This window comes from Pithys albifrons, chromosome 2 (assembly GCF_047495875.1).
Source record: "Pithys albifrons albifrons isolate INPA30051 chromosome 2, PitAlb_v1, whole genome shotgun sequence".
NCBI lineage: Eukaryota > Metazoa > Chordata > Aves > Passeriformes > Thamnophilidae > Pithys > Pithys albifrons.
The window spans coordinates 76,298,520-76,315,746 of record NC_092459.1 but is presented as its reverse complement, the minus strand read 5'-3'; the positions used below and the strand labels follow the sequence as shown (position 1 = coordinate 76,315,746).

General features: G+C 38.8%; 1 protein-coding gene across 1 annotated transcript in view; it reads left to right on the top strand.

Annotated features, from left to right (window-relative positions):
* Positions 1-391: 391 nt before the first annotated feature.
* TARBP1 (tRNA guanosine 2 -O-methyltransferase TARBP1) overlaps positions 392-17,227 on the top strand; it is a 34,522-nt gene continuing 17,686 nt past the window's right edge. Inside the window, exons 1-14 of the mRNA XM_071549562.1 lie at positions 392-1,260; positions 1,354-1,451; positions 2,293-2,362; positions 3,206-3,354; positions 5,010-5,062; positions 5,645-5,742; positions 6,617-6,752; positions 7,613-7,709; positions 8,524-8,613; positions 9,609-9,747; positions 11,494-11,590; positions 11,885-12,060; positions 14,954-15,051; positions 16,231-16,392. Of these exons, the coding sequence (XP_071405663.1) occupies positions 405-1,260; positions 1,354-1,451; positions 2,293-2,362; positions 3,206-3,354; positions 5,010-5,062; positions 5,645-5,742; positions 6,617-6,752; positions 7,613-7,709; positions 8,524-8,613; positions 9,609-9,747; positions 11,494-11,590; positions 11,885-12,060; positions 14,954-15,051; positions 16,231-16,392 (2,319 nt within the window). The 5' untranslated portion in view covers positions 392-404. The remainder of the gene's footprint in view (positions 1,261-1,353; positions 1,452-2,292; positions 2,363-3,205; positions 3,355-5,009; positions 5,063-5,644; positions 5,743-6,616; positions 6,753-7,612; positions 7,710-8,523; positions 8,614-9,608; positions 9,748-11,493; positions 11,591-11,884; positions 12,061-14,953; positions 15,052-16,230; positions 16,393-17,227) is intronic.

Below are 17,227 nucleotides of genomic sequence, written 5' to 3'. Positions count from 1 at the left end.
TACGTCCACATCCCCCTTGCACAGAGGAGTGCAGAACTTGACCCAGCACTCTAGGGATGGCCTCACCAGTGCTGATTAGAGGGGAAGGATTCTGGACTCCCACCTGCCGCCTGGTATCCATTTGCCTTCTTTGCCCCAACAGCACATCGCTGGCTCACGTTCAACTTGGTGTTCATCAGGACTCCACACTCCCACTCTCTCCAGGTCCTGTCGAAAGGCTCGGTGTTTTGTGGGATTTTTTTTTAAGCGAAAGCTGGCTTAAAGAAAGGTTACGACCTGAAGATGAAGACTATCTCACAAGTCACCGATGCTGGTTTTCGGCCGCCCGCCGCCGTTCGGGGCCCCGCCCGGCCCCGCCTGCGCAGCCGCGGTGTCGCCGCTCCTCCCGCGGCTGCCCCCGCACGATGGAGGTGGTGCTGGCGGACGCGCTGCTGTCCCGCTGCGGGGACCGTGCCGCGCTGCTGCGGGCGGTGTGCGCGCCGCCCTGCGCCGAGCGTGCGGAGGCGCTGCGCCTGCTGCTGCAACGCCTGGTGGCGGGCGGGCCGGCGGCGCCGGGCGAGGCAGAGGCGCTGCGGCGGGCGGCCTGGGAGGTGGCGCTGGAGCAGTGCCGGCCGCTGCTGTGCCTCGGGGCCGGGGCCGGGGCTGGGGCTGGGCCGGCGGGGTGCGGGGAGCGGCTGCGGACGGCGCGGGCGGCGCGGGGCGCGTTGCGGCACTGCGTGCAGCTATGCGGGGCGCCGCTGGCAGCGCGGCTCGCCCGCGACGCGCTGGCGGGGCTGGCGACGGGCGGCGGGGCGGGCGCGGAGGAGGCGGCGGTGGAGGCTCTGGTGGCGGCGGCGCCGCAGCTGGAGGAGCCGGAGCTGGTGGCGCGGAGCGTGGCGGCGGCGCTGGCGCTGGTGCGGGAGGAGAGCGAAGGCGAGGCGGCGGCGGCGCTGGTGGCGGGGCGGCTGCTGCCTGCGCTCGGTGGGAACAGCGCGGCTCTGCCGCGCGTCTGGGACGGGCTGCTGGGCGCGGGAGCGGCGCCGCGGGCCGGGCGGGCGCTGCTGGCGCTGAGCGCCTTGGCGGATGCGCTACTGCCACGGGGCCCGCCCCGGCCGGCGCTGGACGCGCGGCTGTGCCCGCGGTTCTGGCGGCTGGTGCAGGAGGGCCTGACGGACAGGGACGCGTTGTGCCGCAAGCGGGCCCGCTACCTGCTGAAGCGAGCGCTGGACCTGAGCGGCGCCCAGCGCGCCGAGCTGCGCTGCCCCCCGGACGGCACACACGGTATGGGCGGACGCGGTGCGGGCGGCGGGACGCGGGAGCGTGGCGCGGCCAGGGATGCGGGGCGGGGAGAAACCTGTTCTCTTTTTGTGTTAGAGTCGAGTCTGTTTTGGTGGTCTGCTGAGAAGAACGAGCAGCTCCTGCAGTTTTGGGAAACTTATATTTTGATAATGGAAACTTTGGAAGGAAACCAGGTAAGGAGCGCTGTAAGATCTGTGCCCGTCGTAGACAAACGTGCTACCTCGCTTCTGGCATATGTACTGTAAAAGTTTTTATTGGGCAAATTATTTCCAGTTTTGGTGATTGAGGATATCTTAATTCAACATTAAAAAAAGTATTTTTGTTTCAACTTTTAAATACTTAAAACACATCATGTGTCATTCATTGGGAATATATTCATAACTCCATTTTTGGAATAAATCTGGTTAAAGAAGTGGATTGAACTAAGAAGGAAAAAGCTGGATTGCAGTTTATTGCAAGACCAGGGTAAGCAATTTCTTAGTGAAAAATTAGGTGATTGCACTTAATAACCTCTCTTCAGCAGACGGAACTAGGTCTGTAATGTAAAGCATTTGTGATCTTGGGTGAAAATGATTTTGGGAGTCCAGGGTACTTGGCAGAAAGATTCGTGGTGACTTGAGGATTCCATAATTCTATGGTGTTGTGGTGGTAATTATTAGTTATGTGCCCACCCCTTTGTAGTTAATTTGTATTATTTGTTCATAATTGTCCTATAACAGAAATACTGTTTATTGACATGGATTTTTTTAGATATTTGTACTGTTTTAATTTTGATGAATAGAATGGTTATTAGTAAGTATTGTTATTAATATACAATAGCATTGAAATATCAGTTTTTCTTCAGTGCTAGACTGCAGCTGAGTGTTACCGCTGGTGTAGCAGATTTATTTAAATGCACTTCTGTTGTCAATTACTGTATTAATCCTTTTGATAGTAAATACTAGCCCAAGAGTAACTGACAGTTCTTGAATTTGAAAGACAAACTCTTTACATTACATCTGAATTGCATTTCAGATCCACGTCATAAAGCCAGTATTGCCAAAACTAAACAGATTATATGAGCATGCCATATCACAGGACAAAGGTAAGATGTAACTTCTTTGGATACATCTTGTAAGTGTTAGTTAAGTTTCACTTTTCTGTTTTCTTCTGCTGTTTTAGTAGCAATTTTTTATGTTTTGTTTCTCAAAATAAGTGTTTTCTGGATGGGTATTTCAGTTCCTGTAGGTCTGCTGTATGCATAGATTGCTTGGCAAACATGCAGAGGCAGTAACTGCTCTGCTCTGAGAAGAAATTCTAGCATCTACTTATTGCTTACTATGTTATCTTGAAATAGTTTTTATCTGTCAGCAAACCCAAATAAATGGTCATTTCCTACTGCATTTTGCTTAAGCTAATGTGAAAATAAAACAGACCTAGAGATTCTTGGGATGTGTCTTAGAAGCTAAGTCACCTGCACAACTCTGTAAAAGGGGAAGAAAAAATGTCAACTTATTAGAAGTGAGGAGAGAATAAATAAAATGAGTGCTGAGACAGTGTGTCTAGGGCAAAATGGAGCACATGTAATTAGGCAGTGCAGGATGACAGAGATTTGTAAAATGGGAAGACTATTAATGTGAAAGTATTACAGGTATATACATTGGTATAAGTGGAGTTGCAGGAAGAAGAATGTGGCATTTGCACTTTATATTGATTTTAATTTGTGACTAATAAAACTTAGCGAGTAAGGTTGGAAAAATGTGTGAATTTTTTTTGGTATTAGATTTAGCAGGGTGTTTTTATAAAAGTAATAGCTATAGTCATCTTTTTGAAGTGTCCTGTGAATAGACTATAATTTTTTCCCAGAATGTCAGTATGTTATATGTTGGTGTGTTAATGTGTCACTGTAATTTCTGTGTCAGTTTAGAAGGATTTCCTTTTGTAACAGGTTGTTGGCTGTTTCACCCATCATGGCATATGTGCATTTATAAGCGAATGTTTGAGAGTGAGAATAAAACACTGACAAAGGAAGGCATTCTTCATTTTCTGGAGCTTTATGAAACAAAGAATCTTCCAAATTCATTAGGTTTCTCAGAGGTAAGGATGTTACTGTTACTTGCCTGAACAGAAAAATGTTCTAATTTGTAATATATCTTAACACTAATTGCTTCAGTAGTGTTGGAATTGGACACATTCTGTAAAAATACTTCATTTAGCTGTGCAACTGATAGCAATATTTGTAAGTGGAGTCAAATAGGTAATTACTTGAGAAATTGCCAGGCTAGGGGGAAATATTTTTGAGTGTAGTCATTCATTCCCATATTTCAAACTAATGCTCTCTAATTAAAATTGGCTCCCAGTTTATTGAGAGTTATTGCTAGAAGTGAAATTGTCAGAGGAGTGATTGATGCTTCAGGTCTTCAGAGCCCCCGGTGTTAAGGAAATGCTGGTCTGACCATTAAGATGTCACTCTGGGAGTCACACTTGCCCCACTTGAAACTTAAAGTGCTGGGACTGAAGCCCCATCAGAATGGGTGGTTCCAGTGAGCCTACTGGTCCCTGCTTGGCTCTCTACACTCACTGCACTCACACAGTGAGACAGGTTTCCCTTACTGGCTCTATCCTGGTTTTCCCATAGCAGAGCCCCAGACAACTGTTTCCTCCAAGTAATTGAATTGTAGTGCAATGACATAACAGCTCCAGACAATACCTTTGAACAGAGGAGTTCCTGGCCTTTTGTAGCTGCTCTTCACTCACCTTTGCACATGCCACTTGGTCCAACAATGAGTTTTAGTCTGGCATCTTCTCATTGTCTCTTGGGTTCTGGAGAGTCTCTGGGTGACCAGCTGGTGCTGCAGGTCCCTGTGCCCTTTTGTGATGGCACCAGTTCACTGAGTCTTTGGGGCTCCAGCCCTTTCCTGCCACCCAGGGCACAACCTGCAGTTTTGCACTCTGAGCTACCTGTACTAGGTATATTTCTCTACTCCTCAACCTCTCCAAAATTATTACTTTTAATTGATTGAACAGAGCCTCAGATAAATCTGGATAACAGACTTTAAGTCTGTATATTGTATCTTGCTTAAGGATGGATTTTGAAGATCCATTGCTAGATAACTCTATGAGAGGTGAATGTGTAGTATAACAGTGTTTTATTGTATCCCATAAAACCCCCACACTTTAAAATATTCTGTGTGTGGGAAGAAATTAATAAGTTTACAGTGTTTTTTTATTACTATCACATGTGGGTTAACTCCCCAACCAGCCTACACCTTAGTAAGGAATGGTCTGTATTATACTAATATTTCTTCATTTTCTTCTTCATAGAAGGAGCAGTGCTCTCAGAGGCTAACAGTTCTGATTTATACAAATTAAGTCGGCCTCTTGATGAGTAACTTAAGTAAAGTCAGCCTTAATATACACCCTAAACCATTCGACCTGTGTTGCATCCTAGTGATTCTTTAATGCTTAAATCTTTTTTCTCTATCTTTTCCAAAAGGAATTCTCATTCACCTTCGCCTTTCACAATACTCTGTGAAATGTGTCTCCTGGAAAAATTGCTTTGCTTGTTTACTCTCCTGCTTCCCCTTCTCTTTGTTTCTGCCTCTTTTTGCATCTACTATTTACTGCTAGCAAGAGTATTTTCTAATTTCTTACTGTTCTTTTAAAGTCTAGTGAAATAAGTCTGGTTACCCTCTATGTAACAGTGCCTTGCAAGTGTACATTTAGCCATTATTCTTTTTTCTTTTTATCAGTTTATTATTGGACCATTAATGGATGCCCTCTCAGAAAGTTCCCTCTACAGCAGGTAAACCACTGATTGGTTTGTTTGTTTATTTGTTTGTTTATTTTCTCAAACATTGGATATGTATTGTAGTACTACTGATTTGAGTATGTAGGTAAAATCTTAGCTAAAGGGAAAAAAAATGGTGCTGCAACACAGGTAAAGAGTTTTTCAGTAAAGGTAGGTGGCTGTGAGTAAGTTAAAGTAGGTTCAGTTTAATCCTAGTGATAGCAACATAGGATGCCTCAAGGCCCTATTTTGCAGCTTACTTTGCAATATAGGTTTGGAAATTAAGTGAGGTATGATAAATTAATAAGTTGGTGAAGTATTTTTTTATCTTCTCATTTCAGGAAACTTTTTGTGGTTGGCAGATGACATTGGCCTTTCTTGGTGTAAATATGTAAAGAGCAGAGAAAAGTTTGAGGAGTTGCACTCCTGTCTCTGTGGCCTGGTGGTCAGATTCTGCAATTAACCACCAAACAACACTTTGTTTTTGCTTGGGGGCAATCCTAAATATTCTGAATCTGTTTTAGATTAAATCTGTTGAATCTAATCCTAAAGCTGTTACCATGCAAGTTGTGTATTTGATGTTTTAAAATCCAACAGGGCACCAGGTCAGTTAATAGGAGCCTGTTCTCCTTTGGGAATGAGGTTGCAGAAGTTTTTGGCTAATTATCTCATGCTTCTTCCAGAAGAAGAAAAAGGTATGTTTCAGTTTCACCTTTATCTTTTTTTTTTAAGATAAATCAAGTAAGAACTATGAACCTATTTTTTGTATCTCATGAAAATATTTACTTGAGAGAAAAAAGTAATTCTCCTGGCAGTAGAGTTTTTAGAGAAAAGAAGGGTCTTCAAAAGCATTAAGGGATGCTGCAGTATTAAACTACAAAATTGTTTTAGGGGCAAACTGAAAAAGACCTGCTTTTTTCATGGAAAAAAAGAAGCCCAAACAGGCTACTAAGTTCTGAAGGTGAACAGTATTTGCATATTCTTTTTTCTTTATCTGTCAGAGTTTTTTAGTTATGACCTGTGTAGTGAGGCATTCAGAAGAGCCAGTCCAAGTGCTGAAGCAGAAGCTGAATAAGGATTCTTTTATTATGAGGTTGGATGGAGGAAGATTTCAGAGTTTGTTCCAAATTTTGGTGTTAGTTTAGTCTGGAAAGAAGGAGTATTCTTTTACAGACCAGTATTTAATATCGGGTCTAATTGGATTAAATAAGGATAGAACTGGCTCTGCTAAGCACCCTGTATCTACAATAATGCCATAGATGCCCTATTTCGCTTCCCTGTCTCAAGGCCATATATTTTGTCACTGAATGGAGGGCCAAACCAATTAAAGGTAAAATTCCATTCCTGAATATGCTGGCCGTATGATTCCAAGACCAAAGTTAGGTTTGTTTCTGGTTATCTCCTTATATATGCCTCCTTACTGACAGACTCGTTTGAAATGTAATTTTGTTGTCTTTCATTTGATTGTCAGAAATTATAACACTCTTCTGCTGGGGTCCATGTTATTTATATGCATTGGAGAACAAAAAATCACTCTGGATTGTTTGTTTTGTTTACTTTTATTTTAAGGTAGCTTCCTGTTAAAATTTATTCAGAAGATGACAAGTAGGCATTGGTGTGCTGTTCCCATTTTATTTCTTTCTATGGCTCTGGCATGTATCCCTGCATGTAAAGTGCTTGGTGCTGAAGGACTTCATGCTTTAAGGTAAAATATACACTACGTTGTGTTCTTACAGACTCCTTCCAAAGAACTGTGCTGACAATCTGGAGAGCCAAGATTTAATTCATGTTTCTTACTTCAAAAAGGATGGTTGTGCATGGGAATGGAAGGTTCTCTCTCCTTTATGTCTAGTTTGCAGAGGAAAGCAATTCAAGAATCAATGTTTGTATCCCTGTGTGATTTGTAAGAGAGTGTTTTGCATTTTAGATCTTTGTAGTTTCTTCTTTTCTATCATACTTTGTCTGTGATCTCCCATACTTCCTCACTGATATATATCATACTTCTTCCTTTTATTCTAATTACGTTACAACCTGGTTGAATAGCAGTTGAGCCCACAGTGCTGGAAACTGAAAGATTTGTAAATGAAAGGCTAGGTAAAAGTTCTTGACCTCCATATTGATCTTAATCACATTGATGTTTCCTAAGTATCTGCTTTCACTTCTCTAGAGCCACTGAAAATCAGTTGTTATTCCACTTTAATCAAATTTGAGCTTTTAAATAAAATCTGATGGGTGATTGAAGGAATATTGCAAAAAACCAATTTAGGAAAAAAGGAAAGAAAAAAAAAGTCAGAAATGCCTCTGCTGATAAAAGATGATTGAAAGTTTCAGGTTTTTTCTTTGAGTGAAAATTTGATGGCAACCATATTTTATTTCTATATTTGTTACATATAGAAATGCAAATACTAAATTACTAGTTTGATGTCAACATGGGGATTGTTCCTTTAGTTTTGGTTTTGTTCTCTCCTCTCCCTGTTTTTGTTTTTTCAGGTATATGCTCATCCAAGTTTAAATTTTAAGGTTTAAATTTTCTAAGTGTGTTGTGTGTATTTTTCTTCTTTCCAGAGATGTCCTCCAGTGTACCATGATTACCCATCAGATTTTGTTGCGTGGAGCCGCTCAGTGCTATCTTCTTCAAACAACTATGCATTTAACAGATGTGGTCAGTTTGTTGGGTTTTTTGGCTTTTTTTTCTTGGGGGGGGTGGGGGGTGTTTGTTTTTTTTTTGTTTGTTTGGATTTTGTTTTCCCCTGATGTAACAGAAATACAATAGTAATACTTTTACATTGTGCTATGTAAGTATGGTATGCTTCTGTTAACTTTGGTTTTAATAAGAAGTATTGTCTTTTCTTTAGCTTTTATTAGTTGTGTTTTATTGTAGGGTTTTCATGTGGTAGTTATCATAATGGGATATTATTCCATGTCTACTGTATAAACTCAGGTTTTAACAGGTAGAAACTAAATATACTTTCCTGCAGTACCTAATAGAATAGAAGTATTCCTAATACCAGAATGATAAAACGCCATTTGCACTGAAATAGCAGGATCTTAGTTATTCAGTAGTTGAAGTATTCATGCTTTGTTTGTTTTATAACATGCATGCTTTCTAAATGAGTAGACAGTCTCCCATGTTGTGTGCTACAGCTATAAACCTGCCTGAATTTCCTTTTAGGAATACAGGAATAGTACTTATCAGTGACTCTTAATCATTTATGTACATTCGTATTAAAGGTGTCATCAGTGAATAGGGCTATTCTTTTAGGAATTCATTAATTTTCAAATAGACTTTAACACTTGGGAACATTAAATTTTGTTCCTTGGTAAAAATAAGTTGATCCCAAAGAGTCTGCCTCATGAAAAGGAAAAAGTAAATTTCTAAAACTTGCCAGAGGAAGGCAAACTTTTTGAGTTGTTATGTAGGTGTTATCTGTTGTATATTATGTTGGCAGCTATTGCATCTTGATTAATTTCTTCAGGAGAAAGTGTCCCTTCCAGAAGTTTCAAGCTTTCTTCTGTCACTTAGACCAGAGGAGTCCCTAAGGAGAGATACTTTGTTATGGACAGAGGTGAGAACTGAAGCTGGTTTTATGTTCATCAAATCCCACACTGGCAGAAATAACAGAATAATCTCAAAGGGAAAAACATGCATACCATGTAGAGTGACACTGTAAATTGTACACATACGAGATATATGTTTTATGTCTTTGCAAGATGTAAAATGCTGTGAATAAAAATTCAAAGATGATATGATTTTATATGTAGTATATACATAGTAACTGGAGCAAACTGATTATGTAGCCATAACTTTTGGTTAGTTATATGGCAGTATAATGATAAAGTGATTTTTTCCATAGTGTCTTCTTGTTATGTATACAATGTATTTCGTCTTACTCCATTGATTTTTGGCATAACAGTTAAAAAATAAAGCAGGTCTCACTAGATAGCACTTGACTGGAAGAAGCACTTTTGAGATAAGGGAATTTTTACCAGTCTTTCTTATGTTTAAGAGTTGTGTTCTTTCTTCTCTTGGTACTGGTGGGGTTTTTTTGAGGGTGCTCTGAATTATCTTCTGGAAAAACCTTTTTCTAGGTATAGCTAGAAGGAAGTAGTCTGTTAAGCCTCAAGGTAGTGCTGTTGAACACCCCTCACAGTGTGGATTTGTTGATGTAAGATTTCATATTTAACAGTGCTTTAAATGCCTCCCTGACATCCGATCCCGTCAGATCTCGGAAGCTAAGCAAGGTCAGCCCCGGATTAGTACTTGGATGGGAGACCTCCTGGGAAATGCTGGGTGCTGTAGGTTCTAGTCCTGAGGACTTCACTGGCACTGTCCAAGCTCACTCGGCCGTGGCAGATGAACTTCAGAACTTAAACTAAACGGTGGGGCCAGTTCTGCGCACGCTGAGCCTCACCTGAAAAATCCACTGCACAGGCTGGAAGGGCACACCCATGTGGGGGGAGGGCCCTTCCCGAAGCCGAGCCACACACACAGTGTGCTGCTGTTAAGTTAGTACACAGCTGGCAGATGTGGTGAAGTAGTAACATACTGGTTTTAATTTAGCTTTGCAGTTGGTTGCAAGTGAATGACACAAGCTTCAGAAAGTCTGTAACCTCTGATTCTGAACATCAAGAGACATCATCATTATGTCAATATGTACGCAGTCTTGTGGGAAAGTACTTTAAGATACCAGCATCTGAAAGTAAGTTAAATGTTTATTAATAAAACTTCCTTTTTTTAAGACAATTTATTTAAAAAAAATACAATCCCTTGGATTTTAGAAGAGTTGTTTGTTTATATTGTTAGTAGCTAAGAACCTGTTCAAGTTCTACCCAGTCGGTGGTATTCATGATTTTAGAGTTTGAACCTTGTTTTTAATGCCAGTTTTCATTCATAAATTGAAGTCCTGCAGTATTAATTGAATGTTAAGTCTTAATTTTCAGTTTTATTGCTGCACTGATGCTTGTCCATTAGACTTACTGTATTACTTTTTTGGTGGTGTCGGAAAGTGCTGGACTATGGGGGTGGAGGAAGGCGCAAGGGAATATGAATACATATGGGTTTTGTCGCCTTTCTCTGCAGAGCTTTGTGAAATGACTGAGTGCTCTTGTGGAGAGAGAGGCTGTGTAGTTAGGCAGCTTGGAGGCTCATTACACACCTTCCTGTGTAGTTATGTTCTTTTGAATTTGGACAGCCTTGCCGCAGGTGAGCTGCCACATGTTGAAACCAAGGAAGGTTCTTTGTAGGCTGTATAAATAAACACAGAAATTCTAAAGGGTTTTCTTTGTTCGCTGGCACATTTTAAATTACTACAACTTCAATTTAGTGTTTGCTTTCAGATACCTTGAAAGGAATGGGAAATTGAGATTTTTTATTTTTAATACTCTTAAATTTGTGTGGCATTTGCTTATTTGCTGCCTGAGTGCTGCAGTCATAGTGAATTTTACATAGTTTTAGAATCTGAAAAGTCAAACTGAACACATTTTAAATGTTATACATATAGGAGATAAAAAAGGTAGGTCAGAATTTGCTACTGATAAATAGTTCAGAAGCTTCCTGCAGCCCAGGAAATTTCCCTTGGCTGTCCTATTGTTAGAGAAGTTGCAAGCAAATTTTGTCTGTTGATATTCCAAGATAAATGGTTTGCTAGAAATTTTGGCCGATCTTCTCTCCTCCCTGAAATGTTTTTTAGTCCTTGGTCTGTGTTATCTGTAATTCCATGGCAAACACCTGCATTTTACATCTAAAAAGTGGTGTTTGTAATTTTGTAGGTTTGTATATGAACCTTAGCTATTCAGTAGCTCTTTGGAGGAAAAAAAATCAACCATGTATAGCTGTTTGTACTGGACCTCCAGAGTGTGTTTTGCTTTCTTAATTCCTAAAGCAAAAAACATACCAGTAAAAAAAACAAACCTAAACCCAAGTTATGTATTACTATTTAAGCAACAATTTTATAAGTATGATGATGTAGTTCTCCCTTAAAGATTAATGAAAAGAGAAACTTCAGTTAGGTTGTTATTTATTTTTTTTAAATTTCCTCTTGATAGAATAATTTCAGTTCTTCATATAACTTCAAGCTGGTGAAAATCACAGCTGATGTTTCTGATAAAGCATAGTGGAATGATGTTCTTGGTAAATGTAATTTGAATTATGCTAATGTATTTTTAAAAGCAACAGAAAAATTAGTTGGGAACTGCTATATAATATATGCTACTACATAGCACATTGCCTAAAACTGATTTCAGCATAAAGGCCCATGAGATTAGTCTCTTCGTGGCACAGAGGAAAAACAATTGTGTTTGCGTTTAGTTTATATCTAGATTAAAGAATGCAAAAAATTAGTAGTTATACTCTTGTTTTTAAAATAAGTTACAAACCCAGAAGTTTTAGAAATCAGTATGAGGGTATTTTTTAGTTACTGTGGAAACCTTAAATTATCTTCAATCAGGAGAAAATTGCTTTATGCCTGACTGGTTTGAAGCTAAGCTTGTTGCAACCATGATTCTGTTGGCTGCTGACGTGGAGCAGATGAAGAATAAATACAGGTAAGTATGAAATACCTTATTTTACATTTCTCTCTTTTTCAATCCCCTCACTTCTGAAGGATCCAGTAGAAGCCTAATCAAGTTGGGAAGCTGTCCACTTCTCTTTGCAGACTTTCGATCATCCTGATCATTCCTTAGACCTTGTCCAACTGCTGCTGCAAACATACTGGGTAACATTTCTAAAGATACCTAAGTGACTTGGAAACGTGTCCTATTTATTTCCATAAGTAACTTCAGCACTTAAGGCAGATACTCGGAAGAAGACTTTCTTTTTAAATTTTTGTTTTTGTGTAGTGGAAAAAGCAACATAGAATGGATTGAACTAGAGGCTTTCTTGAACCCTCTTCTGGATGTCTTGATGAAACTTGGCAGTAATGCTTACATACCAACACTGAAAACAGATAAAAGCCTTCAGCTTCTCTTGAAGTTATTGCAGACCCGTTCGTTAAAATGTTCCAATACGCAAGATGGTTAGTGATCTTCAGTATACTGTGTCTTATATTAATTATAGAATTAACTTCAACTAAGGTTTTACTGTTTTATTGTCAAATTAATACTAGCCTAGTAGTTGTAAATGTAAAAGTTGGCAATCTGGCATGTTATAAAACTGAGCTGTGGGTCCAATCCTACAGGTGTCCTAAGGACTGGGAATTGAGAATGCGGAAGCCTTCTGGGGAAGCAGTTGTCACCCATTGCAAATGTTTATAGGCGTCTTCTTTCCCAACATATGGATTCCATAAATAATTTAGACACTTCTGAAAAAAGTTAATAGAGAAACCCAGCCTGACCTGTCCAGCCAGAGTCTTCCCTAGGTGCATAAAGAGATCCTGTTGGGCATCCTGTTTTCTGATTTGACTGGTAGGCTAAAAGGTACTCACTTAAGTACAAGCCTGGTGATCTGTTGGTATGGGAGTTTTGGCCCCCCACAGCTCAAGCACTTTAACTTAGAGACCTTTCAGGAGAGTCTGAACAAAAGCTATGGAGTCATTACCACTCCTTTTGTGAGAACTTGATCAGTTGGTAACCAGAATAGACGTTGTTTTTCCTGAGGGCAAATGAAAAATTGCAGTATTATTTTCATTAATTATGATGCTGAACAGGAACAAGAGAGATCTTTGTGTTTGGTTTCTGCTTCCCCAAATTATTTTGGGATATTTTTTCAGTGCTTTTACAACATGTAGTACAGGAGTAGTTTTGGAGTGGGGGGCTACAGATCTAGGCTCTTATGTGGAACAAAAACAGTTTTGGGTTCTATGTCCAGGTTTCATAAAGATGTCTAAACACAGCCCTGAAGTAAATGCCTATTCTCATTTTAACAAGTCCTTTGTACTTTTAACCCCCATTGCCCTTGAATTTTAGCTGTTTGCCTGAAATATTGAGCTTACTTATGCAGGCTGTTAAAATTCATGTTGGGGATGGTCTCTTTGCTGTTGAAGTGAGTTCCTTGAAATAAAACTAAACTGTAAGAAGTGTCTCAGCCACCATTGTGCATTGAGTCTACAGCACAAGGCTAGAACAAGCCTGAAACAGAACCTTACAAAACATATGCAAGTGCATATTAGATTTTTAGTATCAAGAAGAAATAATTTCATTGTATGCCTTATTTCTTTATGTGCTTGCTAATGTGTCTGCAATGGATTGCTCCTGCTTTGGGAATTTTGACACCTGACATAGCATGTTAAATTCCGCTAACAAAGTAAAGGTATGGCAAGGCTGAGCATTGCAGTGTCTCCTTCCTTTTGAGTGTCCCCACAGGTAGGTACTCCAGTCCAGCCCATCATCAGTCTTCCAAGAGGCTTTCCAAATTGCACTTGTGCTTTTAAGTTAAACAAGGATTAGTTTCCTTATGTTATTTTCTACATTATTTTTGTGTTTCTTTCTTCTGCACAGAAGAACCAAGTAATCTTTTTTTGTGTTGATTAAATGGGAAAAGTTGTGTTTATCAAATGGAAAACAATAAAATAGTAGGGAATAATAAAGGAATTTTAACTTGTAAACAAAAAATAACAAGTGGGAAGTGTTTTATATAAGAATATCTTAATGGGAATAGACATGTCTGAAGTGCATGCTGGTATCAGCAGCATTCTTTGACAGGTCTTGCTGTCTGTACTATTGTTAGACTTCACTATTTTTAACAGTAAGCTTTTGCTAATTATTATTTTTTGATAGTGTTACAGAGCCACTGGTAATGAATTGGGGTTTATGTCGAATATATTTATTTGAAGAATTTCTGAATTTAAATTACAGAAAATGCTTTAGTGATTTGAGACTTACGATGAAACATGATGATAATCTGACATAATTAAACTGTTTGTTCTAAATAATTTAAGCATTAGAAATGCAATCCAGTGAGCCATTTTGATAGAGAACATTCAAAGTAAGTACAATATAGATCTGAAACTTTTAGAAATACGTCCCTTTATATTTTCAGTTTTTGAAAGTCTTCCATTTCATGCTAGTTTTGCTATATGAAATGTAAATCAGGGTCAACTCCAGAAAAAAAACCCGGCAGCTCTAACCTCTGGGTAACTCCTAAATATTGAAACTAATTACTGATATTTTTAGAACAAGATGGTCACACAGAGTATTTTAACTCCACTTTCATATTGAGATGTTATTTCTTTGGCTTTCAGCTAGCCCTTACTCTTGAAGCACAGATTGAAACGTGTTTATGGGTAAATGTGTTTTGCCAATCACCTACCTCCCTTGTGTGATAAACTTGTGTCTTTTTGTATGTGAAATGCTGTACACATTTGGTGTCCTTTGTAGCCTAGCCTTTTCTTGAAGAAAGTATCACATTTTGTGTTATAATCTTGTGTTTTCATTTACAATGTTAAGCCTGGAAGCTATTTGACTGAAATCTTGTAAGACTACTGTGTACCTGAAGATTAATTATTTCTAAGCAGAAAAAAAAATAAAGAACGAAACCAACAACCCCAACCCCCCCAAAACTGTTTTCACCTCTATGAATATTAGAAGTAGAAACTATATCTTTCTCACAATATTTGCTGGATATGGGAGCTTTTGTTCCTTATTGGAGAGTAAGTTCATTAGTAAGCTGTTTGTGCAGAGGGCTGGGAATAGGATGAAAGTGTGCATTGAAAGTTGGAAAATGTTTAGACTTCTAGTCTTCTGTGGTTTTTGGTTCACTAATACATGATAAATCTCAGGCAAGAATGTAATCTGGTTTGATTCAGCTCTGTGGCTTACACTGCCAAAGTGTACAAAGCTGTTTTAAGGTATTCTTAGGTATTTGAACACTGTTACTGTATAACTTTGTAGCATAATTAAATCTGCATATAATAGAATTCTCCAAGGACTTGTATTTCTGCATGCTGATACATTTATTTAATCTCCACACAGATGGGGTATTGTTTTTTATCTGGAAATCACTCATGCCACCTGTGGAGAGTATTCTTCAATTTGTTCTCCGACGGCTTACTACAGATGAATTAAGCACTGTAAGTAATGATTATGAGGCATACCTTGGTATGATCTTACTTGTTAATTTGATTTACAAGTGTTCCTTCTTTTCATATCAAATCTTTAAACACCTAGAAAGTCCATTTGCATAGGAACTGTTCTGTTAACTTTTTTGAATGGGCACAGTAAAAATTAAAAAAGTGTTTTGACAAGTGTCTTTACTCTCTGCATTGCTTGTTTCTTCTTAAATCCAAATAAGTCACATAGTAAGAAATCGTGAGTATCATGTACTGCGTCATATCTACTAGTATAGCTCTGGATGTAAGATGTTAGGAGTTTGGAGACTTTTAGTACTCAACCTGATTATCATAATTATTTCCTGTATTTCCCTGGTCATTGCTGTGTTGAAGTTTATATCTCGAAGAAACGTGACATTTTAAGCAAAATGACTTGATGGTAGAGGGGGACTTGTCTTTAAAAATAACCTATTGAATGTATCAAAGAACTGCAGTGCTTTTTAGAGAGAGAGAGGAGGTACATGTTTGCTTGGTGGACATTCCCCCAAATGTGAGTGCAATGGAAGATTGATGTGAAAGTGGTCAAGTGTCAAAGCAAAAGTTAGAGTTGAATCAGGAGAATGGCATCTAAAAGTCAGTGGAAACTTGAAGGTGTATTTTCTCTCAAAATTAAAGAAGGAAAAGTTATCTATGTGGTTCTTTGATGCATGGTTTTATATGGAGGCATTTCTATATGTGAATAAAATTTGCAAATATAGGAGGGGAATAGAAAGCCCTAAAACAAGCAGGATACAGCCATGAGAGAAAGTGGGATTAGGGAAGAAGTGCAAGACACACCACTGTGTATGTAGAGGATGCAGTGGTGTGCTGTGATCTGAAAGCTGAGTTGGCTTTGAACATTGCCTCTGATGCTGAGGCTAGCTCAGGTGTTTTTACATGGACATGCCCTTGGACGCAGGCAGGGGAAGTAAACATATCAAATTAAAGAAATGGAGATTTCTTTCAGAATTTCACACTGTCTCTTCTAAGGCATAATCCCCACAGCAAACAAAACTCAAAATTAAAGAAAAAGGTGCTGTTCAATTACAATGACTGGTGTCATTTTCCTTCTGCTGTCGTTGTTACAAATAGTTTTCTTTCTGATATTTAGTTTGTTTTCTCCTCTTAGTGATTCAGATTACTGTTGTTTCCTCAATTTAGGTGGGTGATCTGGATCGTTGTGATCTGTACTTAGCTTTAATTCCAGAGATAGTGCAATTGTGCTTGGAAGTCAACTGGAAGAAAATGCCACCTATCAAAAATTTCATTTTGTCCCTGACAAATGCATCCATTTGTAATCTTCAGGAGAGAAATTCTGAAAAGGTAATTTAACATTATTTACATCAATAAATATTAATATAAAACAAACCAACAAGTAATGATGAAAATACTTCATTTGTGATGCTAATATAGGATGTAGATTATATGTTAGTAATTACATAGTCATATTATAAACATAAGTTATATACAAGTATTGATTTCTATTATAAAGATACTTTATAATGCATATTAATATATATAATGTAAAATTAAATAATAACTTTGTGTGAATGCATATGTGTCTATGTATTCCTTAACACATGTGCTTATTTGGCAATGTAATGTTAATATAAAAAATTTGTAGCTCAGATTTTCAGTACTTTTGTTTTATTATATTACTTGGTTGTAATAATGCCAAGGTCATAGGTTCAATCCCCTATGTGGGCCATTGACTTAGGAGTTGGACTCGATGATCCTTGTGGGTCCCTTCCAACTCAGAACAGTCTGTGTGATTATTTAGAAATCTGTGTAGCTAAAGTGAAACTTCCACTGTAATAATGGACTTTGTACTCAATAGCGTTTTCCTCAAATATGAACTTATTTTGATGATTAAATTACTATTAAATGAAAATGCCTTTGGTGTTAATGATCTGTTGAATTTCAAAGCTGGAATATACAGAGAAAAACGAATTCCAGAACCCAGCATTGCTTTGGTTTTTTCTTGTAGTTATGTTAATTGTCCCATAGTTGTATGTGTTAGGCTAGTATATCTGAAATAGATATATTTTCAAAATGTAAAGAAACATTTAGAAGATACAAATTAAGATTTTTGGGGGAGTATAAACTTCAGTATTATTACTTGGTATTATTAAGAACAGTTAATAATGCATTAAAAGAT